A 24,272-nucleotide genomic window follows, 5' to 3' on the forward strand; every position below is an offset into this window, starting at 1 on the left:
CTCGTGTGTTGGTTTGGATTTGAGTGCCTGCTGATTTTGTAATGAACGAGGGGTGTTGCTGTCGTTAATTATCGGTATTATTATTTGGAACAGAAACGTGTGTGTATATATTAGTTTTCAAGAGGTATGTCCTTGCTTCTCTTTCATCAATCAAACCATTTAACGTCAGCACTTGTATACAATCCACCGGACTACAGTTTTTCCAATCTGTTGGGTTAGTCGGCTAGTTAGCATAACATGCTTCTGAAAAGTGTTTTTAGCCTTGTCGGTGTTGCATGTTAGCTGAAGTTGAAAGTGACTTTACTTATCACAATGTGTGCATTATACATCAGTGTTATTGAAGAATCAGAGGCGTTGAGCATACCCTGATCGTTCGAAGTTATTGCTTGAAATGACTTGGTCTGGCTGGTATTATTAGTTAGCTTTGTAGCTATTTGACTAGCTGCAGCTTATCCTCTGCCAGTGAAAGTAAGCGACATTGTTCGTTTGCTTGCACTGTAGGGTCCTATGCATTTTCTTGATTAGGTTCTGCCTTTCTCTATTGTCTTCAAGACGGTACGTTATGGGTGAGCCTTCAGCGTCGTCGTTCGCATCACTGAAGGAAGAAGTCACATATTGGAAAGAAGTGGCTGCCAAACATCAACAGAGGTATGCACCAACAAGTGAATCTACAGTTGTTTATCGCATATGCGTGCCCGTGGCATTTAGTAACCGTGGAAGGCGACTACCATGATGCAATTTTAATACTAACCATGCAGCATTTTAATACTAGCTCATAACACAACCGATGTTCCTCTACTCTAGTGCTCAAGACGCACAGGACGAGCTGCAGGAGTTCCAGCAGATGAGCCGAGATTACGAGACGGAGCTCGAGACTGAGCTAAAACAGTGCGAAGCCCGCAACAGGGAACTGCAATCCAACAATGAACGCCTGCGCTCTGAACTTGACACCATCAAGGTAAACTACTATTGACTGTGTTTGTATCAAAGTTTAAACTGCATATCAGGTTGACAGAAGAAACACGGGGTTGGCAGATTTCGAGACATGTCAGTGTCAACAGTGTAAGCAGGGCCTAGCCTATTAGTGGGGTCGTATTAGGCTCAGTCATTTCAAATTGGTGTTAAAGTTTTGTTTTCACTTCCAAGTTGAAGTTTATGGTCTATAGAACAATTTGAGTTCGAGTGTCAAACACACAGATAACAAAATGGCCTGCGGGGGGCGCTCTAAAATATATAAACAGCTATAACTTTTGATTAGTTAAGCCAAATTTAACATATGAGATATGTATGGATTCAGCATGAAGAGGAGAAACCGGTGAGCTAAGTATTTGGTTACCAGATTAACAACACACTATGTAATAAACACACTTTTAGCCAATGGACAGCTAAATCCGGGCTTTTTTAAGATAAAGGGTGGAAATGCCCTCAAAGTTGCAATGAAACATAACTTATTGTTACAAGTTATTGTAAATAAAGCCTGGGTTATCACTTAACTTGATTTGTTCAGAATATCCCTGAAGCACACAGATACTTAGGATACCTATACACAAATATGGCTGCATAAAGCCTATGTGATATTTAGCACTCAACTTGCAACTTTGAGTTTATGAATTTAGGATCATGAGTACCAGCTTTTTTTCAATCAAGCCATATTCTGTTCACACATAAAATCACAAAAAAAGTTATTTCTGGAAGAAAATAAATCAATAATAATAATAATAATAATAATAATAATAATAATAATAATAATAATAATAATGATAATGATGATTTTTCCTGCATTCAAAAAGCAAACAGAAGGGCTAACATTTAATAATCCACTCTACAATAACTATGACAGAGAATAGATGCAAAAGCAATCAGTGGTCAGTCTTAGAAATTGCATGTGCACTTGCACAGACGTGTGCACTTTCACTCTGCCTCCATGCACTTGCACCGAGATCTGGCAGGTCTATTTGTACAAGTACTAGTACAGCTGCACTTCACCTCTAGTTGGAATACATCTTTGGACACTGCATCTTTGGTAGTGTAGTCCAAATCTGGGAACTGTTCATTTGTTACCAGTTTGGCAGGCATTTCTGGCAAATGCAGATAACTACGCTGGTAACAAATGGACAGTTCCCAGATAACAGAGATGTCCTCATAACAGCAGATGATTGTGTCTACCATGTATGAAATAGTCCTATAGTATTATTTAGTATGCTTGCCAAAGGCCTCTGCTTGCCCCAAGCAAGCATACTAATTGTTCTCCAACAGTTTATTTAGTATGCTTGCGGGAAAGCATACTAATTGTTCATCAAGAGTTTATTATTATTCTACATTTTTCCATTCACCTCGGCCTATGGGAATCGCCATTCATTAGTATGGCGGCTTTGAATCGTTGCAGCGTTTGAGATAGAGACACGGTTCGAGTGCCAAAAGCACGGCTCGAAAAGGGACCAGGGTGGTGTATTTTTCGCTGGCCTACCCCCTTTCATTTGTTCACCAGACTTGTTTTTCCTCAGTTTTCTCTCTGTTGTCCCCCTCATTGAAATGAATGGTAGAATGGTCAAGATGATGTCACAAACTGTGGCAGTTAGAGTGAGAGGTGACCTGTCCTGGGGTTTTAACTAGGTATCAACTAGGTAAAGGCATTGTCAGAGAGGTCTTGGCTCTGAATACAAACTGTGTGAAGATCATAAGCCAACTCTTAAAAATGTTTCAGAGAGAACAGTTTTAAAATCTCTATGATGTGACCTCATTCACTTAGAAAAAAATGTGTGAACAGCTCAGCGCATAGGCCTGAATATGTCATTTTTTTTGACTGAACCATTTGGCCTAGGGATGAGTATTGGCAAAGGGCTCATGATTCAATGTGCATCACGAGACACATGCCAAGATGTGATTCTATCGCGATGCATTGCGATTCATGTATTATTGTAATGCATTACAATATTTACTTCAGTAAGTGTGTAAAAATACAGCTTATTTGTCAGTTGCTGTATAGCATTCATAAGTCAGTTCATTCTATTTAAGCATTTTATCATCTGGGAGAGAGCTTACATCACAACAGAAATATTACCTACTCTCTACTGAACAAAATCAACCCGTGGCAAATAGAATTTTATTGTTATCAAATAATCAATTGTCATGAATCCATGCAGTATATTGAGAAAATAAGTATCACGATACCTTTTCGTGAATCGATGCATTGTATCGTGAAAGTAAGTATTGCGATGCATCGATATGACGATTATTTTGCACACCCCTAATTTGGCCTAGAAAAGTGATCTCAGCTTTGACATGAAGAGCAGGGTTGTGCCATTTGTGTGTCAATATCATCTGACAACTTGCAAAACTTTTGGAGATATGACAGCGTAAAAATATGGCTGCACATATTACTCATCTATTGACTGCCAAACTGTCACCTTTAGAATCTTCATTCATACACACACACACACACACACACACACACACACACACACACACACACACACACACACACACACATGCAGCCTTGTAGAACTTTAGACATCTGCTGTCACCTGGGCAACCGTGGCCTAATATGCTGCTGTGGCCACTCTATACAGTAAGTGGCAGTGGCCTACTGGGTAGGGTGTTGGTCTGTCAGAGAGTTGCAGGTTCGAATCCCACCCTTACCTCTCCCTACCCACCCATTGCTGAAAGGCACCTGAAGCATATCCATACACGCACAAACACCTCTCTCTCTCACACACACACACACACACACACACACACACACACACACACACACACACACACACACACACACACACACACACACACACACACACACCCACACACACACACACACACACACACACACACACACACACCTCTCTCTCTCTCTCTCTCTCTCTCTCTCTCTCTCTCGCACAGACACACACACACAAACAGACAGACAGACACACACACACACACTCAGACCTCTCTTTCCCTCGTGTTTCTGTGTGTGTATACAACAGCTCTGTGTGTGTGTGTGTGTGCATAAGCCGCAAGCATACTAATAGCATTGTCTCTCCGGAAATGCAGTCTTATTATTATTATTATTATTATTATTATTGATTTATTTTCTTCCAGAAATAACTTTTTTTGTGATTTTATGTGTGAACAGAATATGGCTTGATTGAAAAAAGGCTGGTACTCATGATCCTAAATTCATAAACTCAAAGTTGCAAGTTGGGTGCTAAATATCACATAGGCTTAATGCAGCCATATTTGTGTATAGGTATCCTAGGTTTCTTTGTGCTTCAGGGATATTCTGAACAAATCAAGTTGAATGATATCCCAGGCTTTATTTACAATAACTTGTAACAATAAATGATGTTTCGTTGCAACTTGAAGGGCATTTCCACCCTTTATCTTAAAAAAACCCTGAATTTTGCTGTCCATTGGCTAAAAGTGTGTTTATTACATAGTGTGTATTTACTCCGGTAACCAAAAATTTAGCTCACCGGTTTCTCCTCTTCATGCTGAATCCATACATACCTCATATGTTAAATTTGGTTTAACTAATCAAAAGTTATAGCAGTTTATATATTTTAGAGCGCCCCCCACAGGCCATTTTGTTATCTGTGTGTTTGACACTCGAACTCAAATTGTTCTATAGACCCTAAACTTCAACTTGGAAGTGAAAACCAAACTTTAACACCAATTTGAAATGACTGAGAAAAATTGCATATGCCTACGACCCCACTATATTGCTTGTCTTGTCTATTGCTTTTCGGTATCTCTCTGTTCTAACAACATACGTGGTTGGGGGTAATTCAGCATGTTTCATTCAGGATGTAACTTTCATATATTATACCCTTTGTGGTGCCGTGTGCATTAACTCCAAAATTTTGTGTTCTTACTGTGTTGTGTGCAGGAAAAGTTTGAGGTTCAGCATTCGGATTCATTTCGGCAAATGTCGAGGTTGGAGGATGAGCTTGCAGAGACCACAGCTGTACGGGACCACCTGCAGAAGTACATAAGAGAGCTGGAGCAGTCTAATGACGACTTGGAGCGAGCCAAGAGGTGATTTGCCGTCTCTCAGTTATGCCAGACAAGTTCTGTTTTGACGCAAAGCAGTATAAAGAACTACCACTGTGAGGCTTCTCTACGACAACAAAAAAAGTCGTCCATGTACAATATGTCTGTTAGATTAGTAAGTCAGCGGCCAAAACTATTTTTTGCCTGCGAGTGGGTCTAGCCTTGGACAATGCCCCATGCCCTGAAACTGGCAGACCAATCACAACGCAGGAGATTTGTTTTGAATCTTTGGATGCAAAGCAGACAGGGTTTTGAAGGAGTGACGACAAAGCGTTGGCCAATAGGCACAGACACAGTTTGAAAAACATCAGGTTGTTACCATCAACAGTCTTCCGCATTGATCGGGGCCAGACTAAATATTCACATTTAATCTCACATTTAGTCTGGCTTGCCAGGCTATATGTCTGTGCCATTCGCGGACATAACCGGCCGTAGCTAAACCCGCTTTGAAGGCTTTGAATTGTTCAGTGTTGGAAGAAATCCCACTCATACCAGTATCAAGACTGTTTGATCTCCCTAAAAGGCCTTCATCCCTTGAGCAAGGCACATTGCTCCACGGACTGTAACAGTGCAGTTCCCTGTATCTAATAGCTGTAAGACGCTTTTGGATAAAAGTGGCAGCTCGGTGTAATGTAGTAATTATATCATGCAATTATGTCTTTTTGGAGATGAACCAGCAAGGTCTGTTGACTGCAGGCCCTGATGAATACGAGTGTTGTCTTGAGTGGCCAACGACTTAACTCATTTTGTCCTAAGCTCTTTTTGGGAAAGGCCTATTAAATCCTAAATATCTCAGCCTCCGAAGCACATACAAACATGAAATGGGTTGCATTTAAAAGCTCGGACCCTTGTTTTGCCTTAGAATGTGTTCATTCAGCATTAACTTCGTCACATGTTTAATAAAACAGCTCAAATTTCAAGAGCCTGAATGCAGCATATATGTGTCTCCAGGACACAATGGGTTAAGTCGTAAGCATCTGAACTTCATAGTGTGACCTGGATGAATCAGAATCATCAGACATGTTGCGAGTGTCCAAATAAGTGACCTACTTTTCTTTTCCTTTATTCTTTTCATCATTCTCAATCATCTTATTTCTCTACAGGGCCACGATCATGTCTTTGGAGGACTTTGAGCTGCGGATGAACCATGTGATCGAGAGGAACGCCTTCCTGGAGAGCGAGCTGGACGAGAAGGAGAATCTGCTCGAGTCGGTACAGAGGCTAAAAGACGAAGCCAGAGGTGAGACGCGTGTTACATTACTGCTCATGACACTGCAAGCCTGATTATCATCGACTTTAAAATCTCTTCGAGACTTGGTCTGGCCAAGAGCATAACAATTAACGTGTCCCTCACGGCATGGTTGGCCCACCTCCCTAGCTTTGCAACTGGTAGACTGGTTTCCTGAAAAGTGGCGCGAGTTCCTGATTTTTCTGGAGATCAGAAAGGACATTTACATTGCTCTTGGCCTGACTAGAGGCAACGCTGAAGGTGTTGCATCTCTAGGAGGGCGTGGCCTGGCTAACACACTTGCATGCATGGGCAGTAGGTAAAACCTGTCCGAATGCATCAGTGATCAGTCAAAAAAATGTTAGAAAATATGAAAACGGATTATTCCTTTCACACCAAAGCGTGTTGTCTGCTTGGCACATGGATGGGCCCGTACGGCGGTAGCCCGGACAAGTGCGTCTTGCAACTTGAAAACAGAACTTGAGTGTATTTTCTGCACCGGTGTGCACATGCTATGAACGGGCTCCCATTGAAATGCATGGCCTGGAAAGGGTGGGGCGGGATCCCGATTCCCACCGATAGAACTTGCGTGCAGACCGTCCAGTGTGAAAAGGACAACTGAACAGCCCGAGAATGTCTCGTGCTCGAGCGGCTCCCGTCCCCTTGCACCCAAACCTCGTATGTGAATGTACCGTGAAGCGTTGAGGTTGAATATTCTGCATTGTGAACGGCCAAAATGGAGATGGAGGTGTTGCCTGGACTCCTAATGACACGGGCCTTATTGTTAGAGAGTCCGTCTTGCTCTTGGGATCAGAGGGTTGAAGTTCTAATCCTTCCATGACCATTAGGAATAGTGTGTTCTTTGGTCCCGTTACATCTTCACACGGTGAAATATCGCACATATCCAAGTTAAAAATGGATGCAGGGTCGAGTAAAGGCAAGGATGAACCTCACCTGTAAATGGCCATAGTGACGGTAGAGGTGTTTGCCTGGAAGCCTATTGGCTGTGGCCTCATTAGTTAGGGAGATGGTCTTGGGATCAGTGTTTCTCAACAAGGGTTTTACAGCTCCCTTTAACCCAGGGGTGGGGAACCTTTTTCATTTGAAGGGCCACTTCAAATTCATCTAAGGGCCGTAAAAGTCCCCCGAGGGCTGTACTATGAACACAAACCAGGATTTTCCCCTTCTCTTTAGGCCTATATTGAAGGCAGCCAGCCACCTTTTGAACAGACCCAACCTTCTCTAAGTCCCCTGAATATAACTTAATTGTATTGCAAATGCATTTTCTAAGATTCCTTTACAAAATATGTCATATTTCATGTGAAGCTGCATAACATTCAAATCATATCGGGGGCCGGGTAAAACAGCTTCAAGAGCCGCAAACGGCCCTCGAGACATAGGTTTCCACCCCTGCTTCAACCCATTGATGCCTAAAACACCTGTAAAAAAGGCTGCTCAAAAGTTGCCCTCAGCATATAACACCTAAAATATCTCAGCCTCCGTAAAAACATGCAATAAGTTGCATTTAAATGCTTAGACCCTCATCTTGCATTAGAATGTGTACATTCAGCTCTATCTTACCAAGATTTTTAATAAAATTGTCTCAAATCTCATGAACCTGAATGTTGCGTCATGCAGCTCCAGGCGCCAGGGCCAGTGCTGCGCAATACAACATCCAGCATCAATGGGTTAATCAATTTATTGAAGTGTATTACATGGATTATAAGGAGCTAATGGTTGTGCGTCCATCGTTGCCTTTATTTCCTCACATCCCTATCCATGGCTGAAATGCCCTTGAGAAAGGCAGATAACTCCAACTATAACCAATTCCATGTACCAAAAACAACTGAGTTGCTTTGGATGAAAGTGTCAGTTACTGTAATGTAATAATCAGGGCTCTAAATTAACACACGCCAACCCGCCAAACACGGGTGAAAATTCATTTTGGCTAGTAGAAAAAAATACCTACCCGCCAATTTGGCTAGTAGCGCCCGAGTACAGTAAATTATGAACGGTAATCCGCTGCTATGACGAACGTGCGCACGTTAAGTATGCAGAGCCCTTAAGGCGAGATTTCCTACAATACCCATGGACACTAGCGTCACGACGTAGCCTCCCACCGTGGCCTTTCCAGTGCAGCGAGCGGCAACTCCATGCTGTTGCGCGCGCCAGCATTGAACACATTTCAGACGACCAGCCTTCTGTCAGCTACGCTCACACTATTCTGACAGGCAGCTCTCCTCCTATGCTCTCGTCGATTTCGCTACAACCTTTTTAACGTCACTACTGCTATTATTACTAGGCTGAACCTTGCTGTAACAGGCTGCCTTTTTGAAGCAGCGAGGCCCTGACCGTTTCAATAACAGGACTAACGAAGATTATGCATAGAGCTACTTCTGTTCTGTAGGCCTATGTTTTGTGCGAGTGATGAGAATGTGGCGGGGGTTAGAGCAAGGTTCTGTGTGTTGGTGAATGCTAGTAGTAATTGTAACCGTAATAATAGTGACGTTAAAAAAGGAGTGGTTGTGGAACGAAATAGCGACAAGGGCAGAGGAGGAGAGCTGACTGTCAGAGTAGTGTGAGCGTAGCTGTCAGTTCAGTTGTCTTCTGAAATGTTCCGAGTCCTGGCGCAACTAAGTGGGAAAGCCCACACCATCGGAAAGAAAACAAATAACAGAAAAGCAACCAACGACGAAGCTGTGGAAGTACCAAAGGAAGCGAAGATTCCCGTGATATTATTTACTTTTAGTTAAACTAGGCTTCTTGTCATTTTGTTGCGCATGGTAGATAAGAGAAGAGAGCCTCCTCTCTCCTCTCCTTTTCCTCTCATCTCTTTTCCTTCCTTGGGGTGTGCGTATGTGAGGTTTTGGAGAGTTTGGCTGTGTGCTTGGTTACTGTATGTTAAAGGTCTGTTATCCGAGTGGCTTGTGTGATGTGATTCAGCTGTTTTCAGAGGAATTGAACAAAAACGAATCAAATTGATTAGGCTTAAGTAATGAAAGTAAAACATAAAGCTGAAGTTTAAAAAAAATGAAAAAATATATAGCCTATAATAGGCCTATGCTTATAGGCATAGGCCTATAGCAGGGGTACTCAATTAAAAGTCCCCGAGGGCCAGTTTTTCAAAATTCCTCCCAATAAAGGGCCGGGCCAACACGACCCCCCCCCAAAAAAAATAAATAAAAATAAATAAAATAAAACATGATAAGTCCTTTGTAAGCACAATACACACGCACTCACACCAACAGCAGATATTTAGTTTCTAGTGACAGGATGGGAGAACATTTCTCTCATAAAGGGCCTGCATTGTGGGGTGAGGTGCCTGCCTTGCTCTCATTGCCACCCACCCTTCAGTATTTTTTTTAAATGACATAAGATTATCTGATAGCCTATATTTGCAGACTACGTTCATAAAGATTTATTTCTTAGTGAGAAAACCAATAAGCCTGAAGATAACACTTTTCAAACACATCTTGCTTATTATGACTTTGTTTATGCAGCTCTCACATGCATAATGAGAATCAGAGGCAATAATGGACCCAAAGAGGACACATAGATAGGAGAACACCAAGTTTTGTCAACAAGAAAATGGCACATTTGATGCCATGTTGATTAAATGCAAAAGCCAATAATAAATTGTCAAGTTGCTCATAACTTTGTTTGCAGTCTTATGAGGGTCTTTGCATTCCAAACGAACTATGGGGGGACTGTTTAAAAGTGTTGGGGACTGTTTAAAAGTGTGAAAATCAAAAACGATGCATAGAGAACTTTGTGAATAATTTATTTACAGGCTCTGATACAGTCCTTCCCTTGTAGTCTACCTCACAACCTCTAATGCCAGCGTCGTAGGTGCTTCTGACCGGAGCCTGCAGTGACTGACACGCTGACACAAAGAGGGAGAAACTGTCTGAGGGGGCGGGGCACGGCACGCTTCTTCATTGCGTCTGTGGCGCGATTTCAAAATAAGAGCCGACAGCGCGATCGGACCAAAAAAAAAAAAATTTTTTTTTTGTTTTTTTTTTTTCAAAATTATTCGAGAGCCAAAAATAGATGCCCCGAGAGCCACAAATGGCTCGCGAGCCGCTATTTGAGTATGGGGGGCCTATAGTATGCAGGCCTATATATAGTGTATCTGTGTTGTAGAAATTGTTGAACAAAATTACCATAATTTAAAAAAAATAACTAGCCTAACGCATAGTTTATTTTGGCGAGATTTTAAAAAAAAATGGCTAGTTGAACTTCTGTTTGGCTGGTAAGAAAAAATTTCCACTAGCCAAATTGGCTGGTGGTGGAAAAAGTTAATTTAGAGCCCTGGTAATAATGTAATGTTAAACCCACATAGGAATTATTATGAAACCCCGACCTCCGCCGCGGGAGAGTGCAACAGAACGGGTACTTCAATTGAGGTTTCGGAACACAAACTTGGAGCAGTTCAGTGTACTCTGAGTTCGTAAAATATTAGTGTGTTTTTTTTCTTCACACATTTGTGTTGTCCCCAGCTGTTGCAATAGAATGCAATTACAACGGATGTCGGGAGAACAAACTCGGGTCTACCGACAATCGAGTTTCAAAAGAATGAGCCATTTCTCTTCCCATGATTCAGAGTCAATAATTTAGCATTAGGACATGCTTGCTGCAGGATATGTGTGCACATGCTCTTTTCGTGTATGAATGTGCTGCCATGCAAATTTTATGTTAATTTTGTGCGTGTTTAGTTAGCATCAGTCACTCTGAACACAGACGCGCCTTATTGTCATTAAGAATGAAAAATCTGTCATCAATAACAACACTGCATAGTTTCGTGTAAAGCGTTTTGAGATTATTAACCTGTGAAATGTAACATGCCATAAGTCCTTAAACCCCAGAATCCCCCTATATAAACACAATCCAGGATCTAAACAGTAGTTCAGTAGTCTTATCATCTCCAGAGTTTAACAGGCTCATAGAGTGCATTCCAATATGTGACCTTGCATCCTCCACTTGTGCTTGTGGCCTCGCCCCGCCTCCTGGCCCCTCCTCCTTGGAGAAAATAGATAAGTTTCACCGCTGTCAGCCTAGCCAAAACAATTTGTGGGGGACTATCCTTCATTCACCATCCAGTTTGCAAATGAGAAAATGACTTTACAATTGAGCTTTTGCGAGATATTGAAATATAATGCTGTTGTCAGTGATGTCATCACGACATATTACTTCCTGTTATGAGGCCACAAGCACAAGTGGAGGATGTAAGGTCACATATTGGAACGCACTCATAGTATCTGTGTCTGAGTGTGTGTGAGAAACATGACCTTTTTAAATTGCTGGGCCACTCTGCTGAGATTGTTTAAGTGCCATATGTAGACATACAGCCTATATCTGAAGACTGAAGTCTATACGCACCAGGTTCTGAGTTGCAGCACTAAAGTGCAGAGATTGCTGGTGATCCAACTCACTGCTGTTGGTGAAAAAAGCTATTTTGACGATTAAGTTATAATAATGCTATGACACGAGATTATAAAGTTTCTCTTTCCAGAATCCATGCTGCCCATTCACAAAGTTACCTTCTTCACAAATACTTAGCACACTATCAAACTCTAAGTATTCATTGTGATTCATGAGGAAATTGCACTTTTCACACATAAAAAGGTGGATCAACTATTTCTGGAAATTCAAAATGGCAGACATGACGTTTTCATCTGCAAAACATACTGTACCTTGGTCATAATAGTAAATACTTATTATTTAGTAAACCTTGTGGTGAATTGGGGAGCATTTGAACCTATACAATACACCACCCTGTATAAGTTTTTATATTAAAAAAATGCCTCTTGGCTTCTTGTTGACAAGCTACCTACAAGTACAAGCTTTGTTAAATCTCTGGCCCACATTTTGCATTGTTTTCATGTCTTTGTGGTGTATAATTATTGGGATCCAGGCACCTCTTCCAACAGATAAATTGGGTGAAAAAAACGTTCCTAAAAAACGTCCCAAAAATAAGCACTCGTATTCGGAAGATGAATTTTGAGCTGCCACAAGAAGACAATGCAGAATTTATTATGTTAGTGTTTGTATTAGTTTTTCTGTGTGAAGTGTGAGTGTAGTGAGTGAGTGAGTGTGTGTGTTGACAGAATGAGTGTGTGTTGAGAGTGTGTGTTGAGAGTGTGTGTGTGTGTGTGTTTTGGTGCTCGACTCTCAGTGGCCTCCAAAGCCTAGCATATTGGTAATCCAACTCAGCACAGAGCTTGGCTTTTGCCCCTGAAAGTTCTCGGCCTGGCCGTCGCTGACTTCCTCTACATTGATCACCACCTCGTCTTTCTTTGCATCGGTCTGGCCGTCGCTGACTTCCTCTATATTGATCACCACCTCGTCTTTCTTTGCATCGATGGATCCTGTTGTTTGGGGGACTTTCGAGATGATGTCCTGAGGTTTCTCAACCGTCGTCCAGTCCTCAGAGTCAAAGTCTTGTGCGCTGTCCATTTTTTTCTCTCGTGCAGCTATGGGTGCCTCGCTCCTCTCCAGCTCCAGAGCTGCTATCCTTGCCTCCAGATCTCCAATCCTGTGCTGTTGCGCTTCCCTTTCTTGCTCCTTCTTCTCCCTCAGAGCCCTGGCTTTCTTCAGAAAAGCTTTTCTTCTTTTTTCACTGATGACGTTTACAGGTGCTTTGCTCTTCTCCTGCTCCAAAACGGCCAGTCTCTCCCCGAGATTTTTTATTTGGCTGTCTTGCGCTTCTCTTTCTTCCTCCTGCTGCTGTCTCAGGGCCCGAGCTTTCTTCCGAATGGCCTTTTTTCGGTCTTCTGACAGCATGTCAACGTGTGGCCGACAACTGGTCTGACCTCTCTCCTCTGTCTTCTCCACGACCTCTGCCCTTGTTCTTGCTTCTTCAAAGGCTCTGCGGATCTGTCTGAGCTCTAGATCCTTTTCCTTCTGGGCCTCTGCTCTCCTCCTCTCCAGCTTCCACTGTCCCATCACTTGGTCCATGGCGTTGCGTTGCACGTCCAATTTGTATTCGGCATCCATCCTGGCGATCTCAAGCTCTCGCCTCATCTCACCAACCACCTTCTGTAGCTCCTTCAGCTTTCTCTTGTATAATTCTCGTTCCATTTCTGTTGGGAAAGGGGCTATTTTAGTTTCTTGTTGTTTTGTTAGCCTCTATTGTGATTAGTTTCAGTACATTGTTCAATTACAGACCTTGACGAACAAAACATTTGACCCTGCTAAGAATGCACATAGTGTGTGTCAAATGAACCGAATTACACAAGTGTTTATGGAAGCCGTTTCCATGATGATGTAATTGTTACAACATGACAAAGTATTATTGACATCAATATACATTTGATTTGACCAATGGGCATTAAATAAAACAGAATGCTTATTTCACCTAGCAATGTCATTATGATCTTATGACTACAGTATTGCACACTGCACACAAATTGCTCTTATTGGAACCCAAGTTGTTATGATGTCATGTTTCCAAGACAACCAAATCATCCAATGAGACTTGTTGGATTTAATATATTGACAATATTCATGAATATCTTCCAAGTAATATGGTTATCGTGACTTTCTTAGTAGGTGTAAGACGGCATAGTTTTTTTGTTCATTTAAAAAAATCTGTCATTGAATATTATGTAGTATGTCATTTAAAACAATTTAGTCGAAGGGCATTAATTCAATTCACAGCCAAGCTATGAATACACATTAGGCCTATAGCCTGTAAAATCTAAAAAGGGCACAAATCTTCATATTAATTAATTTCCCCCTTCTACGTTATCAGGTGGATTCTTTTTCCTCCAGACCAGTAATAATCAGGAAATAATGTGCTTGGAAATAGATTTCCCAATATAAAGTCACTCAAGTCACTCAAAGTTTTAATCAAGAAATCACAGGTGGACTTAAATGTTTCCTATTTACGGTAATATTGCCAAAAATAATTTGTATCAGAATTAACATTGCACCCAAATAATTAAATAAAATTTCTAGTAAGTAATATGTATATAATAATTATTTACATTTAGAAATTGCTTAAATCATTTAAAAAGTTGAGCAGTTCAGTAACTTACCTCTATCTCTTGTCTGTTCATGTGTAGAATGAGTGTCTTTGGGGTTCTCAAGGCCAAGATTACAGCAATGGAACTTTGGTCATTGTGACATCATAATAATAACCATCTGCATTGAAAATCTCTACCATTCATAACTGAGTAGGCTAGATTCCATACTTTTCTGACCTGAAATACCAGTAGTAATATTTATATCAATGTTGTCTATTTGAGATAAAGTCCATGTTTAGAATTGAATGTGAATATTTGAAAATTCAACAAGAATGGTCATGTGGTGTTTTAATGGTGCACTGTTAAATATTTTGACACTTCCTTTCCAGATTCCATGCTGCCCATTCACAAATGTTAACTTACTTTCTTCAAGAATACTTATCACCACCACCGCCACATTTTAAGAATTCATTATTACTGGGGAATATAGTATTTTTCATACATGAAAAGGTGGATCTTCTCCATGTCTGCCATTTTGAATTTCCAGAAATAGATATATTTAGATGTAAAACTTACTGTACTTTGGTCATAGTAAACATTAGTTTGCCATTTAGTAAATATTTACGAAAAGATCAAATTTAGCCATAGGCAGCACAGTTTCAATGAGCAGCATATTTGCAATACATACTCTGACCGCCATCCTACACAGTGCTCCTTTTAAGTAAAATTGTGGGCAGTTGAGTAATCAACAGGTGTGATGCTTGTTCATACAAAAGGCTTAACGGTTTCAGTCTCGCTGTGCTCTGAAGAAGGCTCAATCACCTCTACACGTGGGCACTTTTTTTAAAAAGTGGACATGTCATTATAATAAACACATTTTAACTATACTTTTTGGAGTGCCTTGGTGAAGTTTTTTTCCTTTTCAAGTACCTTGTCAGTACCTTGTCCTTGAACCAAAGATCACCCACCAGAACACATTTTTTCACATTTTCTAAAGGGACTGAGCACTCCTCTGACAGTCTGACTTGCAAAATTAAGTAAATATAAAACTTGGTCAATACAATTTAAGTAACAACGGCAAGCTCATAATGTAGGCTGTGTATAAACAGCTTTAACCCATTTTAGCCTAAGCCCTTTTTGGGAAGCCATCTGCCTATTAAACCTAAATATCACGGCCTCCGACGCACATGCAAACATCATCAAATAAGTTGCATTTAAAAGCTGGAACCTTCATTTTGCGCTAGAATGTGTTCATTCAGCTCCAACATACCCACATGTTTAATCAAACAGCTCAAATCTCAAGAGCCTGAATGCAGCCTACATGTCACTGCAGGATACAATGGGTTAAACAAATTCTCACTCCCGCCATGTGTTTCTTTTTCCAGATCTAAAGCAGGAGCTGGCCGTGAAGCAGAAGCCTCCCCTGAGTGTCTCCAAGGGAGACGCAGACAAGTCGGAGGCGCCATCGTCACAACTTCCTGGCCGTCCCTTCATCCCGAGCACACCAGCCAACCCCTTGAGCTCTTTCTGCACTCCCTCAACAGCCTATAGAGGTGAACTATTGCTACACTTAATCAAGCAGAACTTCTTTCTTTTCTTTTTTTAAAAGTATTTTTTGGGGCTTTTCAAGGCTTAATTATGATACAGGACAGTGAATGACAGACAGGAAGAGAGTTGGGACGAGAGACGGGTAAGGGCCGGTAAGGGATCCGGATGCGGTATTGAACCCGGGTCGGCCACGTAGTAAACGAGTGCCCTACCGTTACGCTACGTTCAGGGCCCCTAAGAACTTCTTTCATGTACTGTATGTGTCCCTGTGATGGCTAACGAAAACAGGTGGGACTAGGTTTTCAAGCTTTTATTTTGATTCATTCTGAACAATTTATATTTGACTGAATACACAGTTTGGTATGCTCTCACATGTTAGTCCAATGATGTTTTTAATTCTGAATTAATGATTCAGAATTAAATAGTTCCATTGAGTTTACATTGCAATTTCATTTAATTACAAATTGGGAGGTGTTTACATCATGTTTCAAGGTGAAATTAAGTTTTATTCAGAATATATCTCATTTAAAGGGACACTGTGTGAGATTTTTAGTCGTTTATTTCCAGCATTCATGCTGCCCATTCACTAATGTTACCTTTTTCATGAATACTTACCACCAGCATCAAATTCTAAGTATTCATTATCTCTGGAAAAATTGCACTTTTCATACATGAAAAGGGGGATTTTCACCATGGTCCGCCATTTTGAATTTCCAAAAATAGCCAATCTTAGCTGCAAAAATGACTGTACTTGGACCATACTTGAAAATATATGTTTAATACTTAACTTAATAATTAAACTTTCATGTAAAGATCAAATTTGGCAATAGGCAGCCCCATTTCAATAAGCAGCATAGTTGCAGTACCTTTTTTGACAATTTCCTGCACAGTGTCCCTTTAAAACAAGGCCACTGTAGGAGATTTTGCTCTATCCAATTTCATTTTTCCCCTACCCCCCTCCCTAGGTGTATCCATGACGGGCACGCCTCTCACCACATCGGCTCGTATCTCTGCCCTCAACATTGTTGGAGAGCTGCTCAGGAAAGTGGGGGTGAGTGCTAAAAACCTTAAGCCTCTGTCTCTCTCCGGCTTTTACAACGTGCTGCACACTGCACCCCCAACATTGCGTTGCAGTTATTTGCAGCAACATTACACCTGTACACTTAAAATGACTCTGGGGGCTATTTTTGTCCACACCGCTCCTTTGTGTATCGTAATGGATATAGATCGAATTTGATCATGCCGGCGTCTGGCGGAGGCGCTGGAGTGTACTGTTCTTCAGCTGTGCATATGTCTGCCCTTCACGCACAGAGTTTTGTCTTTTTTTTCTGATGTTACTCTATGAAAGGTAGACAAAGAATTTGTGGAATTTGAAAGTACACACACACACACACACACACACACACACACACACACACACACACACACACACACACACAGAGCAACCAGCACCTGATTGAATATGAATATGGAAAGTGTAGTGTAGCCCGTAACCAACATAATGCAAAAGACCAAGCAAAGTCCACTATCCAGGTTCAGAGGTAGTGCCAGGGTCAAGCATCCATACAGTGACACACACACACACACTCACTACGGGTAGGTAGCGCGTTGCACACAAGTAAAAACTCTTCTCTAAGCTCGGTTGCAGAAGTCTTTGTGTGTGTTTCTTTGATTGTATGCTTGACTGCTTTTCACTTTGAGCACAGCAAAGATATACAGCGATAAATCACTCGTAGAACTTTATAACTGTCGGTGGAGGTTATTTAATTATGCAGATCACACGCATAAGATATAAAGATCACTATAAGAATTAGGATACCTGTTGCTAATGCATACTGTATACTCTGTGACTTACTGGCCCTTCTGAAAACAGAACCTAGAATCCAAGCTGGCTTCCTGTCGAGACTTTGTGTTTGACACGTCGACCGGCAGACCAGCGCTCCCTCCCGGCACCGCCTCTCCCGCCACGCTCAGAGACCACCACGACGTCAACTCCCCCAGCCAAACTCAGCACTCAGGGTGAGGGCACTTGGCATTTGATTCATGGGCATGATATGATATGAGATTGTATTTTTTTAATGCACGTGTGTGTGTGTGTCAGGGGTGGATATACAGTATATGCACTTATACAGTCATAGACAAATGGGAAATAACATTTCCCAGCCGCTCAATACTAAATTATTATATTGTGTTTAGAATTTTCCCGTAATCATTATATTTCAGATGATCGGTGACTGGTGCAAATTCCCATAATGTGTGCATATGTAATACAATTACATCAAAATAACCATGCAATAGCAGGTCTAAAGGCTTTGTAGCCTTCAGAAATGTTAAACATCTATCTTCTTTTATCAGACCGTTGATTGGTTAAAACCTTACATGTGCTCTGGTCTGAACACAACAGTCTTCTCTTCTCTCCTAGTTTGGTGAAGCGTCTGGAGTTTGGGCCAGCGCCAGCACACACCGCTCCATCGCCTGTGCAGTCTCCGCAGGCAGGGGTGAAGATGCTCCTGTAGGAGCTACTATTACCACACTACCTCACATACTTATCAAACATCCCTGTGGGGCTCTTTTTTATTTGTTTGTTTGTTGTTTTTTTGTGTTTGTTTTAGGCTGCAGGTTATTCTATGTAGTTCCTCCCGTCCTTGCCTCCAGCCGTGTGAAAAGTTTCAATTTTTATACCTAATTTTAATATCAACGACAGAAACATTATTCATAAGTTGTTCACTCATTTGCAACTGCGATGAGGGGCTAAGTACCAGAAAAGCTACATTTCGCGACTTCATGCAAGGAGGCACAAGGCCAGAGTAAAGGACGGGATGTACTACAATGATTTCCAGTCTAAATGTCTCTGTGTTTTCCTCCTGCGTACCTCATAACATTACTTCCTTTCGAAGTATTTCAAAACCTGCTCGCTTGCTGCTTGCTTTTTTATGACTGTCTACGAAATTGTAGAGTAACCAGCATCCAGCTATCCATCCCTTCTTTTTACCAAGTTTTTTTTCGAGTTTGTTGTGTGTTCGTCTGTTCGCGGTGCGTGTTTGTTACTGTCCACCAGAGAGCGGAGGTGCGCTCTCTGAGTGCTTTTCTCGTTCTTTTCATGTTAGCCATGTTGTGTTAAGTAAGTGTTGGTGAGAAATAAACTTAGCCGCCCTCATGGAACCAAACTGAAAAAATACTCTTACAACTGCTAAACCCTTCATACGTACATGCTAAAACCAGCTTTGTATCTTTTTTTGTAGTCTTTGTCTTGAAAGAGAAGTTCTTCCTATGGAAAAGCAATATTCTCCCGTTTGTCCTTATTCATCATTTTCACCTCATTTGACCCGTCTTTGGGTGTCTGTGTGGGCCAATAGCTCTCTCTGTTTCCCAAATGGGGACAAGAGGCTTGTCAGGGAGTCTGTATCAACATCACTCCTTCATAGTGGGTGGATTCCAATATGCGGACTCCTGTCCTCCCTCGCTCACTTGCCTACTTGTGACCTCATGATGACGTCACAGACGACTAGGGCTGGGTATCGCAGCCATGTTCCTGTATCGATTCGATTTCTATTCTTAGGGCTTTGAATCGATAAATCACGATTCGATTCATTCCGAATCGATTCAATCCGTTCCCTTCTTGGTGCCAGGATTTCCCCCAAAAGATGCTGTTGCCTATTTTTATATAATAATGGCTTGACAGTGTTAACAGATTGCTACTTTGTAATAAGTAGGCCTAGGCCTAATTGACTAATATCTACTGTGTATTTTCCATAGACCTAAAATTAAACAAAAAGAAGAAGAACCAAAAAAATCGATTTTGTGCCCTGTGAATCGATGATGTGAATTTCGATTCGATTCGATCGATTATCAATTAACTCGATTATTTTACCCAGCCCTACAGACGACAGAAAATTAATTCAATATCTTGCAAAAGCGCACTTCTAATGTCATTTTCATATTTGCAATTGGGATGGTGAATGAAGAACAGTCCCCCAAAAGTTGTTGTGGCTAGGTTGACGGTGGGGAAACTTAATCGTTTACTCCATGGAGGCGGGGCGTCAGCAAAACGCGAGGCCACAAGCAAAAAGGGAGGACGGAAGTCCGCATATTGGAATGCACCTACAGTCCTGAGTCATTGTTGCCTGGAGACTCGACGCCATTGAGGTCAGAAAGTTAGAAAACAAAGGACAAAAGAGGGAGATGGTGTATGTGGAAGCATATTCCAATTGACCTGGTTTTACCAGGACGCCGTGATGAGCAGCCTGCATTCATAAGCTTACCATCCAGTGCCACATGCTTGAGAGACCCCTGAATTAGGGCAATCACCTGGCTGAATTGGACAGGTAAGCCCAGGTCGTCTAGCACTATAGCTGTATGTCTATGACTGTAGCGTCTGAATCCAGGCTGCCCATTGCTGCGTAGAAGCAGGTCTACACGTGGTGCTTGATTCCTCCACCTTCCCTTGATTTGTTCTTTGTGAAGGGCGACACCAAGTCAGCAGGAAACGGCTAGAGCAATGATATTGATACGGACTCTGGAGTCTTTAGCTGTTAGCCTTTTAGCCACTGCTGCCTTTGACTGAGATATCTTGACGTCTGTTCAGTACAATAGGACGCTTTCGCTGTGAGCCACGCGCAACCCAGCTTTCCATCAGCGCAGTGGCGGAACTACTGCACACAGCAGGGCCCCAGGGCTAAACACTGACCGGGCCCCCCATATGGCCTGCAAAGGTCATAATGGGGCCCCCACCACCAATACGAGAGGGCTCGGGGCAAATGCCCTCCTTGCCCCTCCCTGTTGCTCTGCCCCTGCATAGTGAAGTCACTGAGCGTGATGGCCGTCTGCGTTTCTGTGGTCTGCGTTTCGTTAGTAGCTGCTGTTGTAGACGGCTATATTTGCACTGCGACATGAGACGTCACTTCGCTATAGTGCTGTTTTTTATAACGCGGCTGTTAGTTGCCCCGAGGTCTTACAGCAGGATCTAGGTCAGATTGTACGCTTTACATAACTTTTTTTATTGACGTTAAGAAAGCCTTTCATCTACTTTGTCACATGATTTACACAGCCTTTTACTTCAAACTTTGTTTAAGAGTATAGGCAATTAAGATTCAATTGGTTGGACGACACATTAGAGCTATTTTGGCTGTCAAATCTGGTCTTGCCACACTGCTTGGCTCCTCCATATCTAGTTTTAAACCTACAGTAGTGACGTACTAAAGGAGCAATAACACATGTGGTGGTTATATTCCTTCACTGTATGTACTAATATAAACATTTAATCTGTATGTCTTGAATTGATATATATACAGGAGCTGCTGTATTTTTTGCCACATAAAAGGCAATAGTAGAAAATGCCATTGCAGCCCAAATATGTCTTCTGAAGCTGGTGATTGTTAACCGTTTTTAAATGTGGTCAACTTGTTTGCCAGGTTATAGATTTATAATGTAGTATTACACACTTATGACATTCACTGACATATCAGCTAGGTGTGTGTGTACATCTCAAAGAAAATGTCATTTTGAGGAGGTACGGCAAAAAGAGTGGTGGTTCTACTGACTTGGAGGCCCTAGTGAGATATGGATATGGGGCCCCTCTTGAATTAGTTTTGCTTGTATTCACCACGGCAGGGCTGACTGTTGAGGGCCCTTACAGAGGGCATGTTTTAGTGGGGCCTTGGGCAATTGCCCAGTCTGCCTATTGGTGAACCGGCTCTGGCAGAAATATGCACTACTTAGAGAATTGTACGGGGCCCTTAAAATGACATGTGAGAGTAAAAAAAAACAAGGGTTTCTCGTGCCCACCAGAAACTACAGTTTTAGGTGTGCATGCACAAGTTTCTGGTGGCCACGACAAAGTTTCTGGTGCGCACAAGAAACACTTGTGGGTTTTTTTACTCTCACATGTCATTTTAAGGGCTCGGTAGTATTGAAATAGCCTGTGTGTACAGTATTATAGAAAGATTAGGCTTAAAGGTCAAGATTGTGGTATTATTGGAGTATGACAGTTTTTTTTTTAATGAAATTATTCGTCATCCACAACATTGGAAGGTTTAATTTTTTTTACACTTTCTCTGAACCAAGGTTGTAAATGGTCAAACACGAATGTTATAAAGAGAGGTTTTTCATCGGATTTGCATTCTTTTCCAGACTGTTCACATGTTTTTGAGTGGCATTTAAAGAGATATTAGTTCTGTTAGTTATTGTCTGTTCTAGTCTAGTCTTAAGTTCAGTCAAAAACGACGACATTACTTTGCTCCATAGTGGTTTACCCTTTATTTTGTTTATTGCGCTGTCATTTTACAGTGCATTTTTTTTTTGTAACAAACAGCACAAGAAACCAGAGCGATGGTTACAGGCCCATAATTTGCTGCCCAGCATTGAATTATTTATTGAGTAAATACATTTTTTTCTGTATTGATCAACTCTGATGATTTTGGAGTAATGGGGTGAAAAAGTCACTGTGAGATATGAGATGAGAGCAATATATGCAACAGAATAAGAGTGTGATGTTGCAGTTGTTTTTGATACTGTGCTTCTTTGTGTGGAGAAATAGCAATAAACAGATAATTAAACCTGAAGTGTATGTGTGTTTTTGTAATTTGCATGCCATATAATCAAGTAGCAGTTCAATTTGAAATGGCAACATGGATGTAGTGTGAGCAGTATTGATAGCTGTTCGAGGTCTTCCCAGAGTAGACTATGAATGAGCTGCATGGTGTGTTTGGTGTTGTATTTGCGTATTGACACCCCTTAAATGTTCAGGCAAAAGACACACAAAACATCACAAAAATAAAAGGACTCAATGGACAGGGTTTTGTCAAACTTTATTTTTAAGTGCAAGTGGTTCATAAATTTGCAATGTTTAGTGACATGTATGCCAATTTATGTAAAATAAAATAATACATATATTTTTTTAAAGTGAAGTGGTATGAAGTTCAAGGATATATTAAGATATATTAAATTAGTTATTTTAAGAGACCACAGATTGCAGACTGCATGTGAAATATGTGATGTCAATTGTCAATTGAGTCAATTGTTGTTAATGAGGAGATTGCATATGGCTTCATAAGGCAAAGATGGCAGTGACAGAAGTATCAGGTCCTTAAACTTTGCTAATCATTTTTTTTAACATTTGAAATATGTTGTTTTAATTTTCTGACGAAGTTGCAAGAAATAATATACAATAAAAGTGCAGAGAAATTCATGGTTGGGGATCGTTATCATTGCTTAGATTTTTGTTAAAAGTAATTTTAAAGTCATTTTTAAAAGATGAATTAAAAAAACTTTTATCCCCGTTAGTGGAAAGCAAAAAAAAAAAAAATTAGACGTACCTGAGAAAAGTGTAAATCACTAAAAAGTACACAATCATCAAATGTTCTAAATAAAATAGTTCAGTGCAGTTAAAAAGAAAACAAAATGTGCCGGGGAAAATAAGGTAATACGTATAGGCCTACTAAATTAAATAAATTTCGTGTTTGTTTTAGACTGGCATGATGGTCGCTGCCAACACAATGTCCTTGTGGGATCACATGTCTTAACAGCTTGTGCGGCCGGGAATATTTAAACATTTAAGCATGTAATTCTTCTAAAATATTTTAAACAAGTCCCACCAGGAAGTTAGTTAGTAGTGGCACAGGGCCCAAGGCCTTAGAAGAGGCCCATGTGTGGTGGTGGTGGTGAAAAGAGAGAAAAGGCTTTATTGCAGTGTTTTTGGCACGGCCAGCAAGCTAACGGGTAACTTCAGTGTGTGTTTGTATCTGTATGTGTATGTGTGCTTCAGGGGGTATTCCAAGAAGCTGGTTTATATCAGGGGCAATCCAGGTTAAGTTATCCAGGAGGTGGTGGTAAATCAGCTAATAGAAGAGCCTGGAGTCCTCATTTTCTTAACCAAATGACTCCCAAAGGCTTAAAAGAGCCCTGTCTATGAAAACATATAGCCTGATAGACCACAATTATTCTATAGCCTGGGTTCCTTTTAAGAAGAACAATGGAAGGGGAGTAAAATGTAAAATATCTTTGCTCCATACGACGATAATAAAATATCTTTGCTCCATACTGTCTATTAGCAGGTTTACCACTGTCTGTAGGTTAACTTAGCTAGGCTAGTGATACTTAACCATGTTCTTGGAATACCCCCCAGGTTTATGTAACACAGCAGAAGAGAGGGACGGGACGGGGAGAGTGTGTACAAGTCATTTCTTCAAACCAGCCTCCTCTGTCCTAATTGTCGACCTGGGTAACAGACAGTTTTATGATGGGCATTCACCAAGCATTTAAAAATACAAATGCGATCTGTCTGAAAAATAGCACGTTATCAAACTCTGAACTCTGAAATGCAGAATAACAGCCTCATGTGCCATAGGCGTTCATTTCTTTTCCAGATATTGTGCATCACGATTGTAGTTTGGATGTTCAGTGACTCTCTGATATAAAACTGACTTTGACTGACTACCCAAGTCGAGGAAAAGGATGCGAGTTTGGAGAAATCACTTGCATACCGTTTTTTTCCCCCCCAA

At 41.2% G+C, this 24,272-nt stretch overlaps 2 protein-coding genes across 3 annotated transcripts; one reads left to right on the forward strand and one right to left on the reverse strand.

Annotated features, from left to right (window-relative positions):
* LOC134451814 (nuclear distribution protein nudE homolog 1-A-like) lies at window positions 1-22,328 on the forward strand. Of its 2 annotated transcripts, none has more exons than XM_063202222.1 (9): window positions 1-124; window positions 526-648; window positions 805-958; window positions 4,868-5,016; window positions 6,135-6,271; window positions 15,612-15,779; window positions 16,740-16,825; window positions 17,648-17,793; window positions 18,197-22,328. In XM_063202222.1, exons 2-9 carry the CDS (start codon window positions 563-565, stop codon window positions 18,288-18,290), a joined length of 1,020 nt encoding a protein of 339 aa, XP_063058292.1. In that variant the 5' UTR covers window positions 1-124; window positions 526-562; the 3' UTR covers window positions 18,291-22,328. The 2 variants fall into 2 exon arrangements, with proteins under 2 accessions (XP_063058292.1, XP_063058285.1); XM_063202215.1 differs by having other exon boundaries at window positions 553-648.
* Window positions 12,254-14,339, reverse strand: LOC134451847 (caldesmon-like). Its single transcript, XM_063202248.1, has 2 exons — window positions 14,299-14,339; window positions 12,254-13,341 (listed from the first exon to the last, which is right to left on the reverse strand). The coding sequence occupies exon 2, from the start codon at window positions 13,337-13,339 to the stop codon at window positions 12,431-12,433; it is 909 nt and encodes a 302-aa protein (XP_063058318.1). The 5' UTR covers window positions 13,340-13,341; window positions 14,299-14,339; the 3' UTR covers window positions 12,254-12,430.
* Window positions 22,329-24,272: the final 1,944 nt, after the last annotated feature.

The sequence above is a fragment of the Engraulis encrasicolus genome, chromosome 1, assembly GCF_034702125.1.
Source record: "Engraulis encrasicolus isolate BLACKSEA-1 chromosome 1, IST_EnEncr_1.0, whole genome shotgun sequence".
Classification (NCBI taxonomy): domain Eukaryota; kingdom Metazoa; phylum Chordata; class Actinopteri; order Clupeiformes; family Engraulidae; genus Engraulis; species Engraulis encrasicolus.

Bases quoted from the DNA above. Each gene is read 5' to 3' on its own strand.
- LOC134451814 (XM_063202222.1), top strand. From the start codon at position 563: ATGGGTGAGCCTTCAGCGTCGTCGTTCGCATCACTGAAGGAAGAAGTC. The intron at 649-804 runs GTATGCACCAAC...CCTCTACTCTAG, and splicing joins GCTGCCAAACATCAACAGAG to TGCTCAAGACGCACAGGACG. The intron at 959-4,867 runs GTAAACTACTAT...TGTTGTGTGCAG, and splicing joins CTGAACTTGACACCATCAAG to GAAAAGTTTGAGGTTCAGCA.
- LOC134451847 (XM_063202248.1), bottom strand. From the start codon at position 13,339: ATGGAACGAGAATTATACAAGAGAAAGCTGAAGGAGCTACAGAAGGTG.